The 22,033-nt window shown below is 58.7% G+C and overlaps 1 protein-coding gene across 1 annotated transcript; it reads right to left on the reverse strand.

The window, feature by feature from the left end:
- Positions 1-1,948: 1,948 nt before the first annotated feature.
- CCDC17 (coiled-coil domain containing 17) lies at positions 1,949-20,498 on the reverse strand. The gene is made up of 15 exons (XM_089780398.1): positions 20,141-20,498; positions 19,340-19,626; positions 15,407-15,556; positions 13,494-13,556; positions 12,314-12,443; positions 11,802-11,958; positions 11,154-11,276; positions 10,262-10,386; positions 9,885-10,016; positions 8,159-8,364; positions 6,002-6,087; positions 5,071-5,286; positions 3,658-3,880; positions 3,080-3,190; positions 1,949-2,533 (listed from the first exon to the last, which is right to left on the reverse strand). The coding sequence occupies exons 2-15, from the start codon at positions 19,538-19,540 to the stop codon at positions 2,372-2,374; spliced, it is 2,085 nt and encodes a 694-aa protein (XP_089636524.1). The 5' UTR covers positions 19,541-19,626; positions 20,141-20,498; the 3' UTR covers positions 1,949-2,371.
- Positions 20,499-22,033: the final 1,535 nt, after the last annotated feature.

Consider the following 22,033-nt stretch of genomic DNA (forward strand, 5'->3'; position numbering starts at 1 on the left):
CTAACAAATTAACACAAATGACCCTGCCAAGACAATAACAGGGGAGAAAGTTGTGACGGCACGTTGGGGGTTCCCCGTCTCCAGTCCTTGAGCCACAGCCTCAGTTTGGGTGGGCACGCTTCATAGAACTGCTCCATCATGACCAGCTTGAGCAGCTCCTCTGCGGTCTGGGCTCCGACTCCAGACACCCACTTGCGGCCGTATTGCGCCAGGCGGGAGGCCAGGTCCACATAGGTCTCCCGTGGCCCTTTCTGTACCCCCCGGAACTTCTTCCTGTACATCTCGGGGGTCAGCCCGAACTTGTGCAGCAGGGCCTCCTTGACTCGGTTGTAATCCCCTGGCTGTAGGTCCTCCAGCTGACTGAGCACTCCGGCCGCCTCCTGGTTCAGTGCGGGGATGAGCTCCTGCAGCCAGTCAGCTGGGGGGACCTGTTGCAGCCCACAGGCCCTCTCAAAGGAGCTGAGGAACCCGTCTATGTCGCCCACGTCCTTCAATTGGGCCACCGTGAGCCTCTCCAAGCGCCTGGCATCCCCGGGACTCTGGGGCCCATCCACTCTTGGCGCAGCCGGGGCCCCGCAGGTTCTCCGCTCTGCCATGGCCAGCTCATGCTGTCGCTGCCTCTCTCGATCTTGGCGCTCCTTCTCTCGGTCCTGTACTTCCAATTCCTTCATCCGCAGCTGGATCTCCAGCCGCCGCAGCTCCGCTGGTCTGGCCCCTGCCCTAGATGGGCTACGGCTTGCAGGCCTCCCGGGAGACACTGTCTCATCTCTCCGGTGGGTTCCAGCGCTCCTCCCCCTCTCTGAGCCTGACACACTCTCAGGGGGGGTCTGGCTGCTTCCCCTGGGGACAAGATCCTGGCCCTGTGGCTGGTCATTCTCTTCCAGCTGGGTAATCAGCTGGGCCTTGGTTGCTTTCTGCACAGGCAAGCCCCTCTCTCTGCACAGCCCCACCAGCTCTGCCTTCAATAGTCGGGCGTAGGCCATCTGCCCGCTGGGCCCCTCGGTGCAGACTCACCAGTCTAGTGCTGCAGCGCCCCACGATTCCCAGGAACCGCTTCGCTCTGTCTCCAGCACGCCTGGCTCCAGGGCTCTTGCTTCTACTGCGCCTTGTCGCTTGCCGCTGGAAGCTCCATCCACGGGGTGCAGTGCATCCCACTTCTGACACCAGCCAGTGGAATTGAGGGTGGTTTATTGCTCCTCCAGCACAGCGCAGCACAGATGTAATCTGGTCACAGGAACTGGGCTAGGATGCCTCAGGCCCCCTTGAGATGGGGGAGACTGGGCCCCTAAACTCCAGCCCCTTCTCCTAGGCTCTCCTCCATGCCCTCCGACAGCCAGCAACCAACTCCCTAACTTCCAGCCCTGCCCCCCAGCCAAGCCAGCATTCCACCTTCTTTTGTTCCTCTCCATGGGGGGTGTCTGGCCACTGGTTTGCATAGTGACTCATCCTGTTTTGCTGGGTCGTGGTACCCACGGCAGCCAGTGGGGGTTCCCCCAGAGCCAGCAGCATAGAAACCAGCCAGGTACCCCCACTACGTCACAAAAATAACTTCAGTTTCTTACAGGCACTGTCCTATCACAACCCGGCCCCCCTTGGGAGGGGCGTTACAGCAGGGGGAAGAGTTGCGATTAATTTCTTACAGGTACTGTTGTAAGTGTGGGGTGGAGTGCGGGGGGCTCAGGGCAGAGGGTTGGGGGTGAGTGGGGGGGATTCAGGCCTCCCCTCCTACCCCCACAGCAGCAGGACGGAAGGTCAGTGTCAGCCCTTCCTGCAGCCAGATGGGGGACGGACCATGGGGTCAGGGCCAGGCTGCTGCATCCAGATGGGAGCTGGGCCCTGATGGAGGCCTTGTTGACCAGGCTGCTGTAGCCAGAGCTGGGTTTACCCTCATGCAAACGCTGTTCCTGTCTATGCCTAAAGCTGGTTTGGGTCGGTCCCATTAACTCACGGACGAGTTTGCCGCCTAGGAGAGCTGCCGGCAGCCAGCCCAAAGCAGGGCTGATAAAGAAAACCCTCTGGCCACCCCTCAATGCCAGGTATTATACAAACCCTCAGATGTGCATTTCCCCCCCCACACACACACCCCACAGAGCAGGGGTAGGCAAGCATCCTGGCCCCGCCCCTTCCGCTTGAGGCCCAAAAATTGCCCTAGAGTCATGTGTTGTACAAGCCCTCGTACGTGCATTCACACACACACACACACACACACACACACACACACACACACACCCTCTTGGGCTGTGTTTGCATCCACCCCCTTTCAATACTACATTTTTCCCATTTCCCTGGCTGGGGGCGAAGGGACGGGAAATCCCATCCCAGGGGGGCCACTCCTGGAAGGGGCGGGTGCGGGGCTAGAACATCCCCTCTCTCACCTTTGGCCAGTCTTGCGCTGGATTGGCTGCTCCTGAATAGGAGGCGGGTCGACCAAGCCAGCGTAAGAAGGAGCAGAAAGGGACAGGCTGGCGGGGGCAGGGTGGGAAGGGCGCTGGGGTGGAAGGCTGCCTGCAGTGGGGGCTGTGCGACCGGACACCTGTAATCAAGAGCAGAAAGCCCGGGAGTTACACACAGTGCAGTCAACCTGTGGAACTCCTTGCCGGAGGAGGTTGTGAAGGCGAGGACTAGAACAGGGTTTAAAAGAGAACTAGATAGATTCATAGGGGTTAGGTCCATCAATGGCTATTCGCCAGGATGGGTGAGGAATGGTGTCCCCGGCCTCTGTGTGTCAGAGGGTGGAGGAGGATGGCAGGAGAGAGACGCTTGATCATTCCCTGTTCGATTCCCTCCCTCTGGGGCACCTGGTATTGGCCACTGTCGGCAGACAGGACGCTGGGCTGGATGGGCCTTTGGTCTGACCCAGTCTGGCCGCTCTTATGTTCTACAGCAGCCAGGAGAGAGGGGCCGTCCCGCTGCAGACAGAACGCTCCGGGGGGCTGGGGGCGGACGCAGCGGACAGCGAATCTCTGAGCTAGGGATCTAGGAGCAGGAGCACCAAGGCCCTGGTGGGAGCGAGCCGGCAGCTTTGCACAGGCTGCGCTCCAATGCCTGCCCGGCGGGCCCGGCGAGGGCGCCTGCTCACCGTGGGAGGGTACTGGTACATGGCGGCACGGGCGGGGTCAATCTCCACCATCGCCTGCACGTCGGCGTCTCTCGCATTCACCACCCGGAGGTAGAGCTCCGCCTGGCCGGCCTGTGGGAGGAGCCAGAGGTCAGGTCCCCGGGGGGCGGGGCCAGGTCGTTCGGGGGAGGTTCAGATGTCCATCTTCGCTCTCGCCCGGGGCCTTCCCGTTCATTGCCCTGCGACCCCCGTCTGAGAACAGAAGTTATGGCCCGGCCCCCAGAGGGGGGCTGAACCCTGAGCCTGTCTGAACCCCGCCACTCCAGGACCCAAAGTCCAAGGGCTGCCCCCTCGGTAGCATTTGGGCTTTGGCCCCGGGCCACAGCAAGTCTAAGCCGTCCCAGGCAACCACATTACAATGGGGTCAGGCCCCACTTCGGGGACTTATCCTAACACCAGCGCTTGGCTTTTCCACACCTGCTGAGCCCAGTACGGGCTGGAGGGATTTTGAGGAAGTTTTAAGCAAATAACTAAGCAGCCTGGAAGGACGAAGCGGGAACGGCCCAGCGACGGGGAAACCCGGCCTCGGCCCTGCTCACCTGAGGGATCCCGTTCAGCTGCTCCGGCGTGAGGCCAGGCTGCACCGGCAGCATCCGCACCGGAACCTTCCACCGCCCGCTGATCAGCTGGTGGTGCTGGTCGAAAAGGTGGATGGTGGCCCATCCCCAGGGGGCCAGGCGCTGGATCTCCAGCCTGTAGGTGTGGAAGCTCCCGGCAGCCTGCAGCTCCATCACCAGGGCCATGGAGGCTGAGGGCCGGACTCTGGAAGGCAGGGAGGAGGGAAGCTGAGTTACGGACAGAGGTGGCCTGAAGCCCCTCCGCAGCCTCCCTCGGCAGAGCCGCTGTCTGTGCGTGGCCGGGTGAGTGTGTAAGCAGGGACGCGGATGGGGCTTCTTCTTAGAGTGCTACACACAGTTACCAACCGGGTGGAAGGGCTTCTGGGTAACAGAAATCGACAGCCTCTCATAAGAACATGAGAACAGCCAGACGGGGTCAGACCAAAGGTCCATCTAGCCCAGGATCCTGTCTGCCGACCATGGCCAATGCCAGGTGCCCCAGAGGGAGCGAACAGAACAGGAAATCATCAAGTGATCCCGCTCCTCTCGTCCATTTCCAGCCGCTGACAAACAGAGGCTGGGGACACCATTCCTACCCATCCTGGCTAGTAGCTATTGATGGACCTAACCTCCATGAATCTATCTAGCTCTTTTTTGAACCTTGTTAAAGCCCTGGCTTTCACCACATCCTCTGGCAAGGAGTTCCACAGGTTGACTGTGCGCTGAGTGAAGAAAAACGTCCTTTTGTTTGTTTTATACCTGCTGCCTATTCATTTAATTTGGTGACCCCCCAGTTCTTATGGGAACAAGTAAATAACTTTTCCTTATTCTCTTTCTCCACACCAGTCATGATTTTATAGACCTCTATCATATTCCCACTTAGGCTCCTTTTCCCCCGCTCCCTCAAGATGAAAAGTCCCAGTCTTATTAATCTCTCTTCATATGGGGCCCGTTTCAAACCCCTCATCATTTTTGTTGCCCTTTTCTGAACCTTGCACGTCCGCAACATCTCAGCTGGCTTCACACGTGTCTCTTGAACAGGGACTAAAAGTAGCCCCTGCCCCGGGCCAGCAGCTGTGCCCAGGATCGCTAACCTCGCCCATCAGCGTCCGGGGAAATGACAGGTGGGCACCCCTGCCGTGGCCCACCCTGCCGTGCCATACAAAGGCACACGGGCTTCCTTGCAGCAGATGAAAGCACCGGGCCATCGCCCTGACGGTGACCAGCACCGGATGCCTCAAGGGAAGGGAACACAGTCGACCCCCCAGCTGATTTTGCAATGCTGTCCATGAAGGGGAACGTTCTTTGGGCAGTTAAAGAGACGGGGCAGGAGGAACAGGGCTAGTTCACTGCACACACGGAGGAAGCAGGTGGCAGGAGTTTAACACGGCTCACCTCGGGACGGGCTGTTTGGCCGATAGGATCACGCTGTTGCCCCCCTGCCCGTCTATGACATGCGGTGGGGAGCGGCCCATCTGGCAATAAGCGATGGGAAGAGGGGTTGGCTTGCCCATCTCTTGCCCGTTTCGGTACAGTCCAGCCACCAGGCAAACCTGGAAGAAGGCAGGGTCCAAGCCCAGCAGGAAGTCGTAGAATATCACAAAGCCGGCCCTGCGAGGGAGGGAGAGGAGGCAGAGAGATGGGCGAGGAGAAACAAGTATTTTGGATGGGGAAACTGAGGCACGGAGCAGGGCAGTGGCGTGGGGGAGGTGCCTCTTGCAGAGCCGGGGAATAAAGCCACATAGTCCGATACCCAGCGTTCTGCTCTAACCACTAGGTCACACTGCTGAAGGCAGCTGTTAACTGCAGTGGAACATTCCTGGGTACGTGATGGAAGCTCCCAGTTGCCAGCAGCAGCCTTTCCAACGACCCTGCTGCACAGAGGAAGCTTTCTGACGCCCGGCTCCCCACAGCTGGGCCGAGACCAGAGGGGGACAGCAGCAGCTGCAGTCTTCCAGCGCGGATTGCGAAGCGCCATGGGTGGGGAGACGGGGACCAGCTCTCTCGTGCCCTGCTGCCTTTCTCCTGCTGGAGCAGGCTGGTCAGCGTGGTTTTAACCCCCTCTTCCCCCCCCCCCGGTGCAACTCGCGAGTGCCAGCTCCCACGGCGCCGGGTACAAAGCAGAGCGGGGGTTGCAAAGGATTATGGGACATCGGGGTGGCTGGCCAGATGCAAACAGCTGACAGTCGGGTCCCGGGAAGAAAAAGGCTTCACAACCGCAAGCCCCACCAGCCGCCCGGCAGCACCAACCCGGGGAAGCGGGGCTGCGGGGGCCTTCGGGCCAGGAGCAGGCAGACAGCAGGCGTGACGATGACAGGGCACCTACGCTGGGTCATACGGAGCAGGTCCCAGGGCGTCGGGAGGGTCCAGGAGGTGTCTGCCGAGAGCTGGGCTGTGAGGTCCCACTCGGTCCTGCAAGAGGCAGAAATAGCATAAGGAGCGTCCAGGCTGGCCCCTGTGCAGGGAAAGAGCCGCACAGATCAGCCGTTCAGCCAAACGCCAGGCCGGGCCGAATCCACCTGCCGCCCACACAGCTCCAGCCCTGCCAGAGGCCGACTGCGGCTCAGAGATGGAAGACAGAGTAAGTACATGATCTAGTGCAGGGGTGGGCAAATACTGGCCCGGAGACCGGATCTGGTCTGCCAGGGACAGCCCCACACCACCGTCTGAGTCATCAGCACGACACTGTTGCAAAAAAAAGCAAATATGATTGTGCGCAGCATGATCAGGAGTGTGGTGAGCAAGACACGAGAAGTCGTTCTTCCGCTCTGCACTCATTGGGCCTCAGCTGGAGTCCTGTGTCCAGTTCTGGGCACCACGTTTCAAGAAAGAGGTGGAGAAATTGGAGAGGGCCCAGTGAAGAGCAACAAAAATGATTCAAGGTTTAGAAAACATGAGCTATGAAAGGAAGGCTGAAGGAATTGGGCTTGTTTATTTTGGGAAAGAGAAGACGGAGAAGGGACATGATAGTGGTTTTCAGGTATCTAAAAGGGTGTCACAGGAAGGAGGGGGGGATGTTCTCCTTGGCCTCTGAGGATAGAACAAGAAGCAATGGGCTTAAACTGCAGCAAGGGAGGTTTAGGTTGGACATTAGGAAAAACTTCCTGCCTGTCATGGTGGTTAAACACTGGAATAAATTGCCCAGGGAGGTTGTGGAATCCCCATCTCTGGAGATATTTAAGAGCAGGTTGGACAGACACCTGTCAGGGATGGTCTGGGTGCTTGGTCCTGCCATGAGGTCAGGGGGCTGGACTTGATCTCTCGAGGTCCCTTGCAGTTCTAGTGTTCTAGGATTCTATGATATTTACCTGCTCCTCCACAGGTACGGGGAATCCCAGCTCCCATTGACCGTGGATCGCCGTTCCCTGCCAATGGGAGCTGCGGTCGCCCGTACCTGCAGAGGGGCAGGTAAATACAGCGGCAGTGACCTTCTAGGGGCTAACCGCCACCATCTTATTGCCCGCCCCGGTCTAGTGGGACGGTTCCTTTGGGTGTTCTTGTAGATCAGTGTTTCCCGACTGGTGCTCCGTAGAACCCTGGGGTTCCGCGAAGAGCCGGCACTCCCCTGCCCCGCCCCCTCTTAACGAGACAGAGCCGTGGCGGGAATCGTGGCAGCGGGGTTTTTGTTGTTGTTGTCACTTGACAAAACGTGGCAGGGTCTTTTTTTTTTTTTTTTTTTAAGACAACCTTCGGGGTTCCGCGGCCAAACAAAATTGGGAAACACTGTTGTATATTCTCCAGGTTAATTTTTCAGTGAGGCTGTCCCGCCTTCCCATCGCTCGGTCCCACAGAGCCCAGTCGAGGGCCACGTTGAGAAAGCGCCTCTGCACTGCAGCTGGTTTCTGTCTCTGATGGCGCCCTCGAGGCCCCGACTCAGCAAAGCTCTGCGTGTGAGCCGGCAGAGGGACCGACTCACCGTTACGTTCACGAGTCAGGGCTGACGAGGTCACAAAACGAGGAGGGGGGTGGCATCGGGTTCCCAGCCCACGGTACACTTGCCAAGCAATCGGCTCGGGGTTATGACTCAATGCTTTTTGTAACCCCCGCCAGCCCTGCTGGCGCGTTGACCATGGAAACGAAACTGGACAGACACCTGGGGGGTCGGCTGCAAGCATCCACCGGGGCGCTGAACCCAGGGTCACCCGCAAGTTCTTGCTAGGGATTCTGGTCCGTGAGCAGGACTGTAATGACAGCTACCTCTAGGGGGCACTCCAAGCACCATGGGAATTATTAGCATCTGCTAGGGGCTGGGCACCAGGAGGTGGTGGGGTGCAGGCTTTTCGGGAAGCCAAGCATGTAGTGGATACAACGCGGGAGCCAGTCCCATGAGCTTTCCTCCAGCCAGGAACCGGACCAGCAGGAGGGGACCAGATCTTGGGCTATTTCAGCCCCCTAAGTGGCTCGCTGAGGCATTAAAAAAAATCAGCTACCAATAGATGAGCGGGTGGGCCCCACCTCCCATCCCCAGGGTAAGGGTCCTCACCATGAAGGGGAGCTCATGCTGCGTTGGTAGAGTTGGTGGTAGTGGTGGGGCCACAGGCGGCGGGAGCACGGGGGGCGACCTCCTGCCAGCCCAGCGTGCCTGCATCCTCTCCGTGTCACGTCTCAGCCTCCCGATCTCAGCGTGCAGCTGCGCGGTCTCCAGGGCGTGCTCCCGCTGCTGCTCCTCCAGCTCTTTGTCCAGAGGGCCTGAGGGAAGGCAGCCAGGAAGCAGGGGGGAAGCGTGTTGCCAAGCGGCTCCCCACTCTGAACACAGGGGGACACGTGCAACGAGGCAGGGATCCCGCTCGTGCGGCCACGTGTGAAAAATTCAACCGCCGCTCAGCTGATCAGAGAACCCACAGCAAGGTTTTGTGTTTCCATTGGTGGTGCACATCTGCGCATGCCTTGGTGCACACAAAATTTATTCTGCACATGCATAGAAAAATATTAGAGGGACCATTGACTGCCACCCAGGAGGACGCACACCGAGCTGGGCACAAGGGGCAGAGCTACCAGCTTAGGAGAGCAACCGAAGACTCATCGGTTGATAGCCACCTCCACCGAGTCGGCAGCAATTCTCCAGCCGGCCTTTCATGTCCTCGGACCACAGGGACGGGGGCGACAGGGAAAGGGTCACACTCACGCAGGCACAGGGACTCCCACCCGCGCTGGGCACCGACCCTGCTCCAGATCCTGAAACCTCCGTTCACGGTCACAGCCGTGAGCTGCCCATAAGCTGGTGCACCGCCACGGCCTGAGGGGTGAGGGCAGGAGGCAGGGCCTGGCTGGACGGATCGGTGCACAGCTCCTGGTGCAACCGGTATCACTTCCCCAGTCACCTGGGCCTTCAGCTCCCGTGACAGGGCGGCTGTTCTCGGACAAGCTCTTGGCTGTTTCACGAGACAGCGAACTAGCAAATGCGTGAGCAACACGAGAGCTGTGGGCAATATTTGCCACTGCTGGTTTAATGACCCCCCAGGGGTCATGGGCAGGGTTTCCCGTACGCGGTGCGCTTGTGCGGCCACTCAGGAGAGAGTCCAATGTAGCCCAGCTGACTGGCAGAGCGCCCCCAGCTCGGTTGTGTTTTTGTTAGTGGTGCACATTCGCACACGCCTTGGCGCACGTACAAAAATTATTCTGCACATGGCTGGAAGCGATTAGAGGGAACATTGGTTCTGGGCAAGGACTGGCCCTGGGACCGTCAGCACAAGCCTCCACCACAAGAGAGGAGGGTGTGACACCAATAACCGGCCGCTGTCGTAGGTTCTCCTCTCCGTGGTGCACTAACAGCAGCAAAGCACCAACCTGGGCACCACACAAGGAGCGTAGCAGCCATGACCCAAGCACCCCCACTCATCTGGGGGATGAATCCTGGGGCCCTGGCGGGGGGGGGGGTTGGGGTCATTTTCAGAAGCGATGGCCGAGGCTCTTTACACATCTACCCGCAGCCAGCGAGCACGGGAGACAGGCCACACTGTGCCAAGCGTTGGCAGGTGCCCGAAGGGTGCCAAGGGCTGGCTAACAGCCTGGGGGCAAGGGCAGCACATTTCCAGGACGCTCTGGGATCGTCTGGCCCACGGTGCAGACAAGGATGATGAGGGGCGAGTGCTGCATCCTCGCAAAGGTACCCACGCCCCACGGCACCGCACCACAGCTAGCCCCGCTCGTGCTGTGCGAGACCCCTCCGCGCCGCTTGCTGGGGAGAGGGCTGGACACGCCCCACCTACCGTCGTACGCCCGCCTCCGATCCCGCTGCATCTTCAGCACCAAGAGCTCGTCCGCCAGCCGCTGGTTCTCCAGCTCCACGGCCAGCAGCTCCGCATCCAGGCCCCGGGGAGCCGCGCAGGCCGCCTGGTGCCCTGCAGGCACAGCAAGAGGGAAGGGCTGTGCCGGGGGCAGGGAGGCAACGTTGGGGCAGATCGGAACCCAGACCCGAGTCCTGGCTTCCTGGTGCATGCTGGGTAGGACGCGGCGGCTCTGCGGTAGCTGCCTGGCCACTGCTCAGGGGCGTAGCGATGGCAACGCTGTGCCTGTCCCCAGGCTCCCAGACGCCAGGAACAACCCCCCACCCCTGCCCCAACGGGTCCCGGTGGGAGGAACTTACTTTTCTTCCGCTCCTGCCGCCCGGCCGCCCCCTCCAGCGCCAAGGCCTCCACCTGCAGGTCGTACAGCTGGGCCAGAATAGTGGGGTCCCTGCCTCCGCCCTGCACGTAGGCCAGGTGCAGGGCTCTGAGGGGAAGCAGCCGAGTCAGGCTCCAGGCAGCGTGTCGGAGGGAGCCTCTCCCAGCCGGGGACGCCAAGGGGGACGCACGCTCCGCCCCGGCCTGCCCCTCCGAAGGTGCCGTGTACCCTGGCCCGGCCCTGACCTGCGAAGGCGTCTGGGAAGCAGCGTTCGGACACAAACAGAACCTCCCCCCATGCCGGGCGGGCGGGCAGACATCCCCACAGGGGGCAGGCAGACAGACAGACGCCTCCAGAGGCAGACAGACAGACAGACGCATCCCCACCGCGGACATACAAACAGGCAGACACACAGAGAGAGCAGACCCGGGTCCCCCTGGGCCAAGACACAACAGAAGCAGACACCCCCCTCCCCCCCCCGCAACAGACAGACAGAGAGAGGTGGGGACAGACAGAAATTAGAGGGACAGCGCACGCAGAGACTTAACCCCTTAGCTGCTGGGTTCCAGTGGCCTGCCTGGTGCGCAGTGCGGGGGGGGGGGACGACAGACACATGTTGTGCTTTTATCTTGCCCCACCTGCCTCCCTCCCCCCGGGCCCAACCCAATCCCAGAGGAGGCCTGTGAAGCGGGAGACGCTCAGGGCCGACCCGGCCTGGCCCCAGAGGCTGGGCTAGATGGGACCCAGGCCGGCTCCATCTCTTCGTCCCCAGAGCGGCTCCATTTAACGGCCCCGGGGACTCCCCACTTGCAGAAGTGCCGTCACCCTTGGCCCCCCGCCTCAGTGGGGCCCCTGGAAACCGGGCTTGCACGCACCTTATTTCCAAGGAGAGGGGCCCGGTGAGCAGTGGGAACGGGATGTGGCGGGAGGAGACCTTCCCGCTGCCTTTCGCCGCGGCCCCGGCTGCGTGGGTGCGGCTGCCTGGCTCCAGCCTGCTTCTGAAAACACAGCCCATCAGAGCCGGGAGTGAGCGCTATATGGACAGCGGCTCTCCCCCCGGCCTCTCCTCCCGCCCGGGTCTTCACCTCCTCAGTCAGTCAGGCCCAGGGCAGGAGCTGCCCGGAGGCAGGAACCGCTGGGAGCCCGCAGGGTGAGGAGAGAGGAAACCAGACACCTCCCCCCCCGTTTGTATCATCATTAGCGGTGATCTTGTGTGACCCACACCCCCAGTTTGGTTCGCTGCCCCACACAGTGGCACTCGGACCACTCACAGCCAGAGAGAAGAACTAGGGAGCTCTACGGCCGCACAGAACCAGCTGGCTTTATAGCTCATGCTGTAGCAGCTCCTCCACTGAACTCCAGAGGTCGCAGGTTCAGATCTGCCTGGGGGGGGTTACACTGTCCCTTCCCCCACCTTTCCGACCGCAGGCACTGGGCCGTCTCCTCCGCAGCTCCCTCTCTGAGTCCCAGCGCCATGCTGCCCCCACACAAGGCCGAGGGGGGGCGGCTTGCTGGGTCCTCACCTCCTGTCTGCAGCCTGCATGAGCCCAATCTGGTGTCTCAGCGCATCCAGCGCCAGCTGGTTCTTCCCCTCCTGGACCTTCAGCTCCAGCAGCAGCTGCTCGACGTGCGAGACGGAAGAGTGGCGGGCGGCGAGCTCGGACAGGCGCTGGCGGATTTCTGCGGGACACACAGAAATAGCCCCCAGCAGGATTCCCTGTCCTTGCCAAGCTGCATCATGCACACAGACCGTCCGCCCTGCCTGGATCTGCCTCTCGCCCAGCCCAGGGCACCAAAGAAGGGTCTAGGAGCTGCTGGAGACCCAGCGGTGGGGCGTGCCCCTAACCCTTCAGGGGTTCTTCCATCCATTTAGCAGCCTCCCTCTCCCCTCCGCAAGCCATGCGCAGCCCACGTACAGCGTCATGTCTGCATTCGCCTGCCGCCCGGGGGGCTCCAGACTGGCTGCCCCGGGGGATCAAGTGCAAAGGGGAGAGAAGGCGGCACAGGGACCACGTTCACCCTCCCATTCTCCTACCCTCTCGCTGCTGCTGCAGATGCAGGTTCCTGGCCTGGATATCAGCCATCTGGTGCTGGTGCGCCTTCGCCATGTCCTGCAGCCGCTCCCGGTACTCCTGCCGGTGGGGAACCCGACGGCCAGCGGCCTCCTGCAGGACGAGCAAAGCCCAGAGGAGAAGGCGGCACCACATCATGGGAGCAAATCCGGGCAACCTCCTTGTCAGGATGGAGCAGCCCCGGGGGGCTGAGAACGGCCCCAAGCTCAGAGCACCCTGCATCGGCTCTGCCAGGGAGGGGCGACAGACGTGCTGTCTGCCCAGTGCACGTGCAGCCGGCCGGGAGCCTGGTTCGAGTCCAGCTGGGACTTTTCAGTTTAGAGAAGAGGAGACTACGGGGGGATATGACCGAGGTCTATAAAATCATGAGTGGTGTGGAGAAAGTGAACACGTTAGTTATTTGTTCCCGTAACACAAGAACTAGGAGTCACCCAACGAAATTAATAGGTAGTGGGTTTATAACAAACCAAAGGAAGTTTTTCTTCACACAATGCACAGTCAACCTGCGGAACTCCTTGCCAGAGGATATTGTGAAAGACCAGGACTTTAACAGGGTTCAGTAAAGAACTAGATACATTAATGGAGGATAGATCCATCAGTGACTATTAGCCAGGCTGGGTAGAAATGGTGTCCCTAGCCTGTTTGTCAGAAGCTGGGAATGAGCGACAGGAGAGGGAATCTCTTGATGATTCCCTATTCTGTTCACTCCTTCAGGGGTCATCTGGCATTGGTCCCTGTTGGCAGACAGGACTCTGAGTTAGAGGGACCTTTGGTCTGACCTAGCTGGGCCATTCTTATTTAAAAGGAGGAAGCTGGGAGCAAGCCAGGGGGCCTCCAGCTAATGGGGCAGGATGGGAGGCTCTGGGGCAGCCATAGCTTCTCACAACCGCAGCTGTTCTTAAAGCTGAAAGCCTGCCCCTGGTCACACCCTCCTGCCTTGGCCCCGCCCCCCGAGAGAAGGGCCGGGGGTCTACGAACCCAATTCATGCGGCTTCAGGTTTGCGAGCCGCCTCTGCTGGCCGCAGGGACCCGAAGCCTTCGCTGAGCACTCCTGGCGTTCCGACCTCTTCTGCGTGGGCTCCACTCGCCTCCCATTCCCTGCGCATTTCCCAAGTCTCACAGTCGCCAACCACTGGGTTTTACCTCTGGCTTTACGGGGCGGCACGTAGGGACCGAGTCCTCCAGAGACAGCCTCAGTTTGTGGAACTGGGAAAAGAGAAGTGATCGCGTCCTGAGGGACTCCCCTTCTTTTGTATCAGCACAGCACATAGGCTAGGAAAGGTACCCAGAGGTAGCTCAGGGTCGCTGATGCGTTACCCCCCTTCAAAGGCGCCGGTGACAGAAGAAACTCCGCTAACCTGAAGATCCCGCAGAGATACAACACGCACAGACACCCACCCCTCCCCGTGGTCTCGTGTCCCCAGAAACGTCATGGGGATTGTACTAGCTTTTCAAATCATCTGGGATTTTTCTGGATTTTTCTGCAGTTTTCTGGAACTGCAACGTAAATTAGCCCAGAACCTGGGGTGACCCCTATGGGAGGGAAATGTAGTAACCTGCCCTGGAACTGAGAGGGAGGAGTCGGTTCCAGGAGAAAAGAGTTTGGAGAGAGCACGAGGCTGTTTGTCTGTGTGCACATGGCTGGAATACACTCGCTGCAGCTCCTCTGCAAACAGTGCTCTGAATACAGAGCCATTTAGCTTTACACACATGGAGTCCGTTCATGAAACTGCCCCGCTCCCAGTATGTGAACCACAAAGGGTCACTCCCCCATCTCGGGGGCACATGGTGTGTGTAACCCCCACACCTAGGCTATGTCTACACTGGCGCGATCTTGCACCAGAAATATGCAAATGAGACTAAGCATGGAATATTGCTGAGCCTCATTTGCATATCTAATGAGCTGCCATTTTTGCGGAAGAGGCTCTTGCGCCAGAAGGAGCTGTCTACACTGCCCCTTCTTGCGCAAGAAAACCCTCTTGCGCAATGCCGCTATTCCTGAAAATAATCAGCGTAACGGCATTGCGCAAGAGGGGTTTTCTTGCGCAAGAAGGGGCAGTGTAGACAGCTCCTTCTAGCACAAGAGCCTCTTCTGCAAAAATGGTGGCTTATTAGATATGCAAACGAGGCTCGGCGATATTCCACACAGCCTCATTTGCATATTTCTGGTTCAAGATCGCGCCAGTGTAGACATAGCCCTAGGCTGTGTCTACACTGGGCCACTTATTCTGGAAAAGCAGCCACTTTTCTGGAATAAGCTGCGGGCTGTCTACACTGGCCGCTTGCTTTTCCGGAAAAGCAATGATGATCTAATGTAAAATCGTCATTGTTTTTCCGGAAAAACTATGCTGCTCCCGTTCGGGCAAAAGTCCTTTTCCAGAAAAACTGTTCCGGAAAAGGGCCAGTGTTGACAGCACAGATTTCTTTTCCTCAAAAAAGCCCCGATCGCGAAAATGACGATCGGGGCTTTTTTGCGGAAAAGCGCGTCTACATTGGCACGGACGCTTTTCCGGGAAAAGTGCTTTTCCGGAAAAGCATCCTGCCAATGTAGACGTGCTTTTCCGGAAATACTTATAACGGAAAAACTGTTCCGTTTTAAGCATTTCCGGAAAAGGGTGCCAGTGCAGACGTAGCCCTAGTGTGGTTCACTGTCCCATGCAGTGGTACTTAGACCACAGCAACAGCTACAAACAAGAGACCTCTACAGCAAGGGCTGGGAGCCAGCAAGCTTTTATCTCAAAGGGTAGACACTAAGCTCCAAAGGTCCCAGGTTCAAATCCGCCCAGTGACGGTTACACATACAAAGCAACAACAGTGACTCCTGGTGCGTGCAAGAGGGGAGGATGCTTTTCCCGCAAAGCCCTGCTATTCTACAGATGCGGAAGGGGCATCCCAGAGGATGCTCCAGAAGCGTCCGTATCCCCTCCCCCGACTTTCTCCGGGCCCATGACACCCAGCTCTAGCTGGGGTGCAGGGAGGCGCAGCGGCTGGGCCAGTGCAGGGGGAAGGCCCAATGTAAAGGAGCAGAGAGCTCTACGTTCCAGCAGAACAGGCACCTCCTCGGTCAGCTTCCTCAAGGCCTGGCTGTCGGAGGCGCCGTTCCCGACAGAGCCCCCAAGCAGGTTCCTCTCGCGCTCGCTCAGGCTGTCTGGCGGCTGCTGTCCCAGACGGGCTCGCCTCACCCACGGGTCGCTCAGCTGCCGCCGCTGGAAAACAAACCGGCCCAGGTGAGGGACAAACACATGCACCCATTAACCGGGGGTGGAGGAGGGCTACCTCGGCTGGAGCAGCGGGCCTCAGACCTCGACCGAAGGGCCCCCGGCCCAGGGCCGACCCGCTGGGCGTACCACCAAGACTCAGATTCATGCCACTGCCGTGGAGTCTCACCGACACGCTGCTTGTATGCCACTCCCCGGTGCCACCTGGCTGCAGCCCACACACCAGGGGTGAGCGTCTGGCCCCAGAAGTCAGTGAAGAGTTTTGCCACTGACTTCACTAGGCCCAGGATTTCAGCCATGGAGACATGCACCACAGCCTGAAACCACTGCCCGCGGCCACTTGGGAAATCTCCGGCTTCGTTTCCACGTGGCCAACTGCGTTTTAGGATGATTAAAGGTCTAGAAAACCTATGAGGGACGACTGAAAGAACTGGGCTTATTTAGTTTGGAAGAGAGAAGACTGAGGGGACATGAGAGCCGTTTTCAAGTATCTAAAAGGGTGTGTCAGGGAGGAAGAAAACTTGTTCTCCGTGGCCTCTGAGGACTGGACAAGAAGCAAGGGGCTTAAATTGCAACTATCGAGGTTGAGGTTGGACATTAGGAAAAACTCCCTGCCTGTCAGGGTGGTTTAACACTGGAATAAATTGCTCAGGGAGGCTGTGGAATCTCCCATCCCTGGAGATATTTAAGAGCAGGTTGGACAGACGCCTGTCAGGGATGATCCGGACGGTGCCTGGTCCTGCTGTGAGGGTAGGGGACTGGATTCGATGATTTCTTGAGATCCCTTCCAGTTCTAGGATTCTATGATCCCTGTCTCCCCTTTCAGGGCTTGCTGCTTTAGTCTACAGTGGGTGCAAAATATCTACATTTGAATTCCTGTCCCCTTCCCCGATCTCCCAGAAATGCAACACACCCAGTAATCCCCTTCTCCAATATCTATACGCCCCCAGCGGCCCTCCAGGACAAGGGACGGGCTGAATCTCCAAGGGACGGCCACTTGGCCTCCCGTGTTGTGACGCAGCGAGCTGCAGGAAGTGGAAGCTGTATGCCCCATGCTCTCACGACAGTTCCCTACGGGCTGGCAGGGATGAAGTGCTGGGAAGCCTGTTGATCGAGCTCAGCCATGCTCAACAACAATATTTGAGCATCTCCCAAACCCTCTATGGACATTCATCAATTCTCAGTGCCCCACGGTGAGGCAGGCAACTGCCATTATCTGTGCCTTACAGGTGGGGAAACTGAGGCACGGAGCCATTGAGTGCGTCAACAAGTTCACAGGGCCAGTCGGTGTCAGAGCCAGGGTTAGAATTTCAGAAGCAGCCGATTCCTGTAGCGAAGGGTGCCACTATAAACCCCCACGAGACAGATCTAGAGGAGTGCATGGCTCCCAGGCTAACACTCAGACCGCTAGACCCTGCTATCTCTCTAACAGCCCTTCTCAGGCTGTGGGGCTGTGACCAGCATTTACCTGGGGGTGGGGGGGATGGTAACTCTACACCTTGTTTAGGGACTTTTATTGTGCCCACCCAGCAAGGTACCTGAACACCCACTTGTTTTAAGATCAGTGAGAAACATCTTTTGCAGACCATCTGAGAGCTCTGATGGGCTCTAGTCTCGGTGCTGACTGCCCTGCGTGGACATTATAGCTCCCATAGGGCGCACTCTGCCATGAGAGCAGTGTCTGGAGAGGAGTGCTGAATTTGAGCAGCGTGTACTATTTGGCCACCCCAGAGGTGGCTGCATTTTCACAGGGCACTTGGAGATGGCAAGCCTGGTCGAAAGAGACGGCTGGGAGGGGGCAGGGCTGGATTACCCACTTGTTTGATTGCACGCTGCCATCTCCTAGCAACTCAGCACACAAGCCTGGTGCAACAATCGGGTTCCACAGGGGAACGAGCGGCCCTTCCCAAGGCTGGCTCACATCAGGTTCGCACCCACTGCCGAGCTGAGCACGCGGATCTAGCGATGCAGCTTCTCTCTCTTCCCTACCCCAACAGGGGGCCTGCCAGGGCTCCCTGCTGGGGAATGCACCATCCCCGCTGCTGCAGAGGGGGGACACTGAGGGGATGGAAGGAAACCCATTCCCAGAGGTCCCAAGCTGGGTGCAGTCCCCCTATTGTGCTCACACAGTGAGACAGCCCGATTACACTAAGAATATAAGAGCAGCCATAGGGTCCATCTAGCTCAGTCTCTGGTCTTCCAACATTTGTCATGATTTTATAGAGCTCGATCATTTCCTCCCTTCGTCGTCTCTCTTCCAAGCTGAAAAGCCTCAGTCTTATTCATCTTTCTTTATATGAAAGCCATTCAATATCCCTAACCGTTTCTGTTGCCCTTCTCGGAACCGTTTTCAATTCCAATATATCTTTTTTGACATGGGACAACAACAGCCGCACACAGGGACTCAAGCTGTGGGCGTATCATGGATTGAGATAGAGGCAATATGATCGTCTCGGTCTTATTACCCATCTCTTTCTTAACGACTCCCAACATTGTATTTGCTCGTGACTGCCGCTGCATAAAAACCAATGCTCCAGAATTGTGGGAACTAAAACAAGATGGAAAAATTACCTGAAAAGACTGAGTTTGTGCCCTTTTTAAATTCACTATGGTCTATCTCAAAGATTTGGGCTTTTGTTCCTTAATGTAGGCATTTGATCCCCTTCCAGAAGAGCGTGCTTTTTCCTGCTTGTTTTGTACATCAGAATTTCAGGTCTCTTCTCACCTGGAAAACTCAATGTACATTTGAGAAAGCTGCTGGGGGATGTTAAATATCGAGCAATTGACTAATCGAATAGTCGATGCAAAATGCATCGACTATTCGAGTAGTCAATAGGGCACCTCTGCCTTTGAAGTGTAAGGCTGTTGCTACACTTCAAAGGCGAAAGTGCTGTGTAGAGCCCTGGGTCAGCTGGGGACTCCCCTGTTGATCCCTGGGCTCCACCGTGGGGAGCCCAACGTCAAGCTCCCCATGGCATTTCAAAGCGGCAGTTCCACACGGAGCCTGGGGTCAGCGGGGGACTCCTCAGCTGATCCTGGGCTCCTTGCAGCACTGCTGCTTGGGGACACCTGGGCTGCACACGGTGTTTCAAAGCGGTAGCGCCGTAGGGAGCCCGGGTTCTGGCTCCAGGCTCTGCACTGCACTGCCGATTGAAACACCCCTTCCTCTTCCCACACCCCGTGCTGACTCTTTCTGATAGAGGCAGCAAGTCGGGGGGAGCGACTCGTCGTTCACATCCCCAGTTTAGGGCCGCACGAGTTGTGAACAAGGAGAACTTGACAGAAGGCGAGTGGGTTTTAGCCGGCTTGTTTCAAGCTCTTTGGATTCGTTGGAGCCTATTTAACTCAAGTCCCTCTGCCAAGGATTCAGTCTAGGGCCGAGAGTTCCCACGCCAAAGGGGAACAAGCCCCCTGGAAAGAAACGCACCAGGCCGTAAGCGAAGTAGCCCAGCCCAGGTAGGTGCACCAGGCTGAAGAAAGGGACTGCGGGAACCTTCCCTCTTTTCATGTATGGAGCCTGCTCCGGTTCCCCCTGGCATCAGTGGAGAGACGTTTCCCACGCTGCATGCTGGGAAAACGGCCTCCCTGCAGTCTCCTCATGGCACCTCTTTGCCATATTTCTGGCGTCCCGTGGGGAGTCAAGCAGCGGCACCGCTGGGAGGACAAGCCATGGTTCACCTCTCAGCTGACAGAGTCCGCCCCACAAGTGCTGCCTGGTTAGCTGCACACCCCTCTAGCTCTGCCCACCCCGCAGGGAAGGCCTTTGATTACCGTGCGCTCTGGAGTCTCTGCGTTCCTGGGCCCCGTCCCCCCGTGCCGGCCCGGCTGCTCCTGGCGTCTGGCATTGGGCCCTCGGGCGTCTCCTGCTGCCTGACCGCCGATGCAGAACTTCTCCATGTGTTTGTCCAGCAGGTGCTTGGAGCGGAAGCCCATGTCGCAGCTGGGGCAGCGGAAACCACCCACGTCTGACATGCTGCGTGGGAACCGGGGCCCCGACGTGCCTGGTTTTCCTACGGGGGCTTCCCCCCCGTGCTGCTGGGCACAGCTGCTCCAAAAACCTAACCCAGGAGCAGAGACACAGCAACTCGCTAACCATCCTCCTAATTCCCCCACCAGCTCCAACTGGGACCCACGTTTTACGGAGGGGGAAACAGAGGCACAGAGAACCAAAGGGCACCGGGGAGCTGGCGAGCCTGGCTCCTAGCCCCAAGCCACCCGACAGGAGGCACCAGGCTGCAAAGGGAGCCCCCAAGGAGCCGGAACAGAACTAGAGTGACCAGGGACACGCCCCGGTTTGGGGGGCGGGGAGAGACTGAGCTTCCCTCTCCTCAGTTAGTCTCCAGCCTCCGCCAAGTTGCTCCATTTCTGGGCTTTGCCCCCTCCCCCGGTGGCTCCTGACCCTGCTCCCCCATTGCCTGCAGGGGAGAAGGGAGTTGGGGTGACAGCCCCATCGCCCGTTTAGTCTCGCTGCATCAGGGCAGGGAACCAGCCCGTTCTAGCCCTGGCGCAGGGCACAGCAGCCTGGCAAAGCCTTCTCCCCAGCTCCCGGCAGACGGCAAGACCGGGACTGACCTGTTCTGTCGCCCAGCCGGTTTCCCCCGTCCCACGCAGCCCTGGAGCTCTGGCTTGGGGGCTGAGCTGCAGTTGCTAGGCTGGGCACTGGGGGAGGAGCCGGCCCAGCAAGGCAAAGGTAGAGCGCGGAGGAGCCAGGCCTGTTAGCAACCGGAGGATCTGTGGCCTGTTTGTGTTTGGCCAGGTGGCCGTTGGCAACAGAGTCGCTGGCGTGGAGGAAGAGGTCGCTAGCCTAGAAGGAAGAGGAGCTGGTTGGACAGAGCAATGCACCCCACTAAGCCATCTTCTAAGGCAGGGGCGGGGAACCTCTGTTGGACCGAGGGCCGCTGACCCACGGAAAAAAAATCAGTCGGGGCCACACACGAGTGAGAAGCACGAAGGACTGAGAAGCAGAAAGACCCTCCCCCCATGCCGCTATACACCAGAACCTTGGGGGGCCCAGCCTAGTAGATTGTGCTCCAGACCCACGGGGAAGGGTGGGGGGTCTGGAGCACCAACACAGGCTCCCCAATGCTGGTGGGGGAGCCCCGAGCCTTGGGGGCCAGATCCAGGCAAGCCGGGGCCACATCTGCTTCCCCACCGAGATTTAAGGACGCTCCAGCCACGGGATCTTGCTTGAAGAGCGGAGATCCTGCCGCTGCTTTGTAAGTGAAACCTTGACACGCCCAGACAAAACATCCCCGCACATTGACCAGCCCCCATTTCTCGTGATGAAAACGCGACTTGCCCATCCTGACAACAAACTTGCCCAGCCCAGGGACGAACAAACTTGCAAAGCTGCCGTAAGGGCAAAGACACTTCGGGAACAAAATCCCCAAATAGCAACGTCCTGGCTTCTTAAGTCCAGCGTCATGACTGGCTCCGGCAGACAGACCCCTAGACTCTCAGCGAAGGAGCGCAGTGAGGCACCATGTCTGCCTGTAGGCGCCCCCGTAGCTCGGAAGCAGCTGGCTCTCTGCATACGGCACGAGGAGAGCCAAGGTGCTGATTGTATTTGTGAGAAGCACAAAGTTCCCAGGGCCGTTGTGTGCAGCAGCAGGCCTCTCGCCTTGCAGCCGCACCCAGCCACGCATATCACATTCGGTTGGGCAGCAGCCCCGGACAAAGCCCTGTTTACTATTTCAGCTTGACCCTGGTCTCAGCTTTACCAGGGGAGGATCGAGTTAAGGGATCACTTCAGCCCTTGAGCCGCAGGGGGAGGGGGAAGTGCAGAACAGAGCAACAGGGGCTAGATCCAGGCAAGCTGAGGGCCCCCAGGCCTGAGGTTCCCCACCCCGATATACAACCCTCCCCCCATGTTTCCGACCTGCTGCTCCCACTCCTGTAGATGTCCAGCGTCATTTTTCATTGCTGGATCCAAATACCTCAGCACAAGTTGGAGGGCTTGAAGAGAACAGTCTAAACACCGTGTGGCAAACCTCCGGCCGTGCCCTGTAGGGCCTGGGTTTCTCCAAGGCTCGCTGGGACCCTCCATGCAGCCTCTTGTCTTTTCTAGAGGCCAGTCACAGCTTACGGAGCCAGCCTCATCAAAGGGTCAAGCTGGGGACCCCTCTGTAATCCCAGCCTCCCTTTCCAGGATCAGACTTTCTAGTGGAGTGGGGAAGATTGGAGGGAAACCAGGGTTCCTCACTACCAGCTCCTAGGCCAGGGACAAAGTAGTGCAGCTGACAAGGTTTCCCTTTAGCCTTTTCCCTGGGCCACTCCCCTCCTACCTTCTCACCCGCAGTACCTGACCAAATCTCACCTCCTCCAGCACAAACACAGGTCTCCTCTCAGCTCTTCATTCTTCTCCCTTCCTATCCCCTACCTAAGGGGAAACTTCTCCAAGTAACCCAGCAGGTCTTAACTGGCTGCAGGTGCCTGATTAGCCTGCTGCTTCCCGCAGGCTCTTCA

Source organism: Pelodiscus sinensis, chromosome 9 (genome assembly GCF_052426305.1).
Source record: "Pelodiscus sinensis isolate ZL-2025 chromosome 9, ASM5242630v1, whole genome shotgun sequence".
NCBI lineage: Eukaryota > Metazoa > Chordata > Testudines > Trionychidae > Pelodiscus > Pelodiscus sinensis.